This window comes from Cannabis sativa, unplaced genomic scaffold (assembly GCF_029168945.1).
Source record: "Cannabis sativa cultivar Pink pepper isolate KNU-18-1 unplaced genomic scaffold, ASM2916894v1 Contig3, whole genome shotgun sequence".
Lineage (NCBI taxonomy): Eukaryota > Viridiplantae > Streptophyta > Magnoliopsida > Rosales > Cannabaceae > Cannabis > Cannabis sativa.
This window is the reverse complement of record NW_026870039.1, coordinates 2,365,362-2,371,342: the sequence shown is the minus strand read 5'-3', so window position 1 is coordinate 2,371,342 and position 5,981 is coordinate 2,365,362. Positions and strand designations below refer to the sequence as shown.

General features: G+C 41.0%; 1 protein-coding gene across 1 annotated transcript; it reads left to right on the top strand.

Annotated features, from left to right (window-relative positions):
- The first annotated feature begins 4,460 nt into the window (after positions 1-4,460).
- LOC133033248 (uncharacterized) lies at positions 4,461-5,551 on the top strand. The gene is made up of 2 exons (XM_061107921.1): positions 4,461-4,504; positions 4,577-5,551. Exon 2 carries the CDS (start codon positions 4,579-4,581, stop codon positions 5,353-5,355), a length of 777 nt encoding a protein of 258 aa, XP_060963904.1. The 5' UTR covers positions 4,461-4,504; positions 4,577-4,578; the 3' UTR covers positions 5,356-5,551.
- Positions 5,552-5,981: the final 430 nt, after the last annotated feature.

Genomic DNA, 5,981 nt, shown 5'->3' with positions numbered 1-5,981 from the left:
TAAGTGTGAATTTTGAGTTTTCTAATCCAATTCAATCCGCATAAGTGTGGATATCTGCACTTTAGAGATTAAATTGGATTAGATCGTACAGATTTAATTAAATTGGATTAGATCGTACAGATTTAATTAAATTGAATATTTTATGAACACCCCTACTTTTTAATATTTAAAGTTTACCTTTTTGAATAAAGACTTATATTTGTTATTTTTCTTTTTTACTTTAAACTATATTTAATATTATGAAAATATAAGGTTATATTAATTTTTAACATGTAAAAAAAAAATATTTACCCTCTAGTGTGCTTTCTCCTCCTTTTCCACCCGACTCTTTGGTCTTAAGAATGCTGATTTTAAGAATGAGTGATTGCCCTTCTTCGACCCTTACTCTCCCTAATTTAAATCTTGGATCCGCCTTTAAGACTAAGCACAAATGTAAACAGAGTGAAAGAATTCCATTATGGCAAAGATATGTATATATATGGAATATTTTTTAATGGGTATTACTCATAAATAGTTACTAAATAAATTTGACTATAAATTTTAATTTTAAAAATATTAAACCATCAAATTTTGATCAAATGACAAATAATAAAATTAAATTTTGAATTTCTAGGCTTAGTTTGACTACTCAATTAAAAAAATATCAAAAAATATCTTTTTTTACACTATATCAAAAATATATTCAGATAAAAATATTGAAGTGAAACTAAACTTTTACTTATTATTATTCTTTTTTTTTTGCTAAAAAACTTTTTTTAAATTTTTTTTAAGCGATGGAACAATTTCAGCCCATATGATGTAAAAATGAGAGATTTTATAATTAAATAGAAAAATTAAGCATAAAAACTCAAAATTTTCTAATTTTACACATTCACGTGTAATATCTATTAAGAGTGCACTCATGTATATAGATATTGAATAAATGGCAAAGATATTTCTTGAAGTATGGTCAATTGGTCCTCAAAAATATCAATAGTAATTTTTTTCTTTTCTTTTCTTTTTCTCTTACAGGTAGGTTTAGCTAAAAATAATATGCTGTATTAATATGATTCCCTTTTTATTAAGTATTGATTAGATTCTTTTTTTCTCCTTTCTTCTTTTTTATTTTATTTTATTTATTTATTTTGAAAGAAAGTTAGATTCCTTTCTTGTTGTTGTTACTAGAATTTCACAACACCAAGAAGTGTAATTTAGCTGGTAAAAGATAGAATTGTTTGAGAGATGATAAATGCGAGTATTCAACCTAAAACGGCGAGTACTCCAATATGCAATGCGACAACAGACAATAAAGCTGGAAAAAATACAGAAGACAATGAAATATAGTGGTTCAGTCAGATTTTGTTCTGCTTAGTCCACTGTAGCAAGGGATTCGTAGGTGCATTTTCATGGTGGATCACCCCTTTATATACAAAGCAGGTGCCCAATCGGTTACATGAGGATCACATTTATTGTTAATCCATTATTTACACATTGAATTGTCATGATTAAACTCAGACAACGTTAACATTAATAAATATATGACAGTTACTGAACTCATCAACGTATGCGTCCTTCGCATCTGCGAGTTGACCGTTCGTGTTCCGTCTGTTGAGTTCGTAGGGTCGCACGTACGTTTGGAACGCCTGCGTCCTTAGGTGATCGCTCGATACGGACGTCGCATGCTGAAGTTGGTAGCATCTGGACATGCGAACTTACACTGGTCCGTTAGGGCTATTGGGTCATTGGGACCAAAAATGCATCATAGGGCATTGGCCTTTATACTTGCCGCGGAGGTATAGAGGGAGGTACTCGCACATGTTCTGACATATGCGAGCTGGGTCTACCCTGTATGATGAGGATTACAGTTATGCGGTATGAATTAAGTCGCATCCGCGATACCTCGCTGGTTTTATCCTGGGCGAGGTCTAAACTTCGAGAAGTCTTCCCTGGACATTTCAGCCTTCACTGGAAGTCTGGATACACGTGTCCTTCAAAGAGGGGTCTGGTCTCGAGTTTCTAAGTGAGAGAAATCTCACTATAACACATGCCCCTAGTTTCGCGATGTGACTTGAGCGGTCACTGAGGGAAACTACTGCTCGAGAGACAGGTGAAAGGTTGTCACGAGGAGGTGACCTTTTGGTTGTCCCATCGAGGGTTTCGAAAAACGACGGCTGTAATGATTAATTTTCATTATCTCTAGGATGCCACGTCACGAAACTCTTCGGTTTTCGTGTAGGCGTGGCCATAGCTGGCCGTTGGATTGGGCGACCTTAGGCATTCTGGTTGCCACGTGTCACAATCCCAATAAATAAGGGATAGGGGTATTTAAACGCTTTGATACGAATCAAATATCCCATTTTTCCCTCCTTTCTCTTAACTTCTCCCCAGTATATACAGCCCAGAAAAAAGAAATTCATTCCAACTTTTCTGTCATTTCCCACCGCATTTTCATTCTCAGAAGTGATCAAGAACAACCGCAGGAATCGAAACTAAAGGTTAGCTTCTAAATCCCTGCATTTTCGTTTTCTGCACTTTGAAGAAAATGTGTTTCTGGTTTTGGGTGCTCATGGAAAACTCTTTTTAGGAAGGTATGCTAGTGGGTATTTATGTGTTTTGGTAAATGATACTGGGTAATACTCATAGTGTAGGGCCTGTAAATTGACATAATCGCGAAAAACCGATCACTACTGATTCACGTCTTCGAATGCTCGCGGATATTCGGATGAACAATTTGAATACTCGCGAGGGTTCAGTCGAACAACTTGAATAATCGCATGTTTCCAAACTTATTTCTGTTTAACTGTTGATTAGACTTTTTAGGATCTTTTCATGTCGCGGGCTGAGTGGTAAGAGTATTAACTGCCTTTTCAAATGGTGGGTGTGTCACAGTATTCTAATGGCCATATACGCGATTATATGTCCCTTGAGATACTGTGATACGCCCAGCCATTTGTTGACGTGCGTTAATACTCGAATGATCGTACTTTTTGGTTGGTAGGTTGTCTCGAAACGGTGGGTGTCTCCCAGTAACTTCAGGGTTATGCTCAAAAATGCATACTTCTTGAGTCACTGGGAAACTCCCAGCCGTTTCTGGAGGTATACCGCACAACCAAAGATGCGTGAATTACTCGCCCAAAGATAGTTACGTTTCTTCTCGCATATCGATAGAAGGGTCAGTTTTCGCACAGAGTCTGACTTTCTTGTTGAATGCGACTTTTATAGTTTACTGCGGGTGAGATCACTTATTTTTATCTTTTCACACATTCATCACGCTGAAAAGATCTTGTATCTTTCAGATGAGCGATCTATCGGATAGCCAGCAGCTCGGATCAGGAGGTCGCGCCTTTGACGGGGAATCGGACCAGGAGAGGGACAGTTTTCTCCCTACGGACATCTCCGAAATGGAGGCCGCGGAGATAGAGTTAGGTCCTATGTCTTCTGTGGAGATCGAGAAGATGGTACGGGAGCTTACCGAACCTGGGGCAATCGATATCCGGGATAGCGAATCCACAGTGTCAGCTCGCGACTACCTCATCCGTACGAGGCAGGCTCCTGACATCGAGGTCGAGGAGGTGGAGGAGGGATGGACTACTCCAGTCCGCGAGTCAGGTGGGGAAGAAGAGGAAGCGGAAGGGAGCGGGACGGACTCGGTTGACGACTCCCAAGCCGAACGAGCCTTTCTCATGCGAAGACCTAGTCTCGAGAGTCGTCAAATCTGACTTCACCACTTTTGTGAGGTTAAATCTGTTGCGGCTTGCGTTTCAAAGTCCCAAACCCTCTCAGAGAGCGCATCTTCCGTTCACCAACCCTGCGATCATCCCCACGGAGGACGTGGTCATCTCAATACCCATTCTTCGATGTGGTGTAACCGTCCCATTTCATCCTTTCGTCGCAGCCATTCTTAGACGCTATGACGTATCGCCTTTTCAGCTAACACCCAACAGTTATCGCACTGTTCTAGCCTTCTATGCGATGTACATGGAGTACGCCCATAGAGCTCCGTCAGTAGAGGAATTTAGTTATTTTTATGACATAAAGAGCGTGGGCCTTCATAACGGCTTCTTTTGCTTTAGTAAATGGGCGACTTCTGAAATCAACGGGGTTGAGGGGATGGTTTCGAATATGGGTGATTGGAAGTCAAAATGGTTCTATGTTTTTAAGGTTCCTGGGATCAGAACCGACTTTAATCGCAGACCCAGTATGTCGCACATTTGTTGACTTAGATAAAGTTTGTTACTCTGTTTTTCGAGATCTTTTGCTAACTCGTTCTTTTGTTGTCATCGCAGATAGACCAGCTCGACCAACGCTTAACGCTCATAAAAAGGGGGTAGCTGAAATTCTCGGGAGTCTTCCGGTACAAGATCGCGACTGGCGATTGCTGTGTACGACTGCCAAATTGCGAGAACACAAACTGATCCCTGAGAACGCGAGTCGTCAACGGAGCCGGTATATAAAGAACCATCCGAGAGACGAGCGGAGCGGATAGATAAACGGCTTTCCAAACAAACTCCTCGAGAAACTTCAGGTAACTCGTCCTTTCGCTATAACGTGATGAGTAGAGTCGTGATTTTTACTTATCCGTCTTTTATGTTTGCAGACATGACTTTCCTGAAGTCTGCCCCTGTCCTGAAGATCAAGCAAAAGGGTGGGACACCGGCATCTTCACCAGTCGTCGCACAGAAGAGGAAGAGCGATGTGATGACTTCGCTCGCTGCAGATTCCTCCAAGAAGTTGGCCAAGACCGCTCAGGATAAGGGGAAGAAGGTTGTCATTGATTCTCCGGTTCGTCCTCGCGACTTCCTGGCTATGCAGGAAAAATTACTGGCCGAGATTCCTTATGAGGAACTTGTTTCTCGATCAACTGAACTGGCCGCACAATCTGTGGCTTTGTTTATGAAAGCCGTGGCCACGCCTTCGAAGGAAATTGACTCGCTGAAGAGGCAGAATGCCCATTTTCAGGAAAACATAAAGAGGCTGAAGCAGGAGGTGGCCAAGATGGAGGAACTTCACAAGGAGCTCGAGGAAGCCAACAGGGCCAAAGAACAGTTGGAGCTCGAGCTCAAGAAGTCGCAGGACACGATCGCTGAGATGGCTCGCGACTTAGAGGCTGAGAGAGAGAGTGGGAAAAAACAGTATGATCAGGCTGTGTCTGATTACATTTATACTACTCTCTCTAAGGTCCCTGACTTCGACTTCTCGCTGCTTGGAGATGAAGCTGCTGAAATGGCTGAAGCCTTTCGCTCGATGTCTCCTACCCGGACTCAAGGCAACCTTCCAGATGAAATCGAGGGAGCGCAGGCTGAGGAGGTCGAGAATGAAGTTGTGAGCAAGATCGTGGATGAGGCTGCTCCTGATGAGACTACTCCCGCTGCTTGATTATTTTCTATCTTAGTTTCACTTTTGTTTTGCTGCTTTACTTATTTTTTTTTTTTTATATATGCGGTACGCGGGTACTCGCACTTTTGTACTTAAAGAATTTCCTCTTACTTTTTGGACAAATTTCTATCCTCGCGGGGATAGTATGCATTTTAATATTTACGCAGTACATGGGTACTTGCGATTTTATTTTCAACTTTGATCACAACTTGGTGTGACCGCGATTATATATATATGCGACTTTAATTACAAATTGGTGTAACAAAGTAGAAAAAACTTAACAGGCACTTTTATTCAAACAATCAGTAATACATGCGGGTATACATGCCCCTATACTTAGGAATTATATTGAATAATAAATGTCTAAGTATAAGTACTCGAATCAAAGGACGCGAATATTACTGATAATAGAATTTCAAGCTCTCGCTATTCCATGCTCGTGGGATCGCGGTCCCATCAAGTGTTGCGAGTCGATAAGTGGCATCACCAATTTGATCTGCGATCATGTACGGTCCTTCCCAATTGTCTCCGAAGACTCCGTGGGATTGGACTTTGGTGTTTGGCATTACTTTTCTTAGGACTAGGTCCCCTACTCGCAGAGGTTTTATCTTAACCTTCGAGTTAAA

What these genes read in the sequence shown, in the direction of transcription:
- LOC133033248 (XM_061107921.1), top strand. Translation starts at nt 4,579, where the DNA reads ATGACTTTCCTGAAGTCTGCCCCTGTCCTGAAGATCAAGCAAAAGGGT.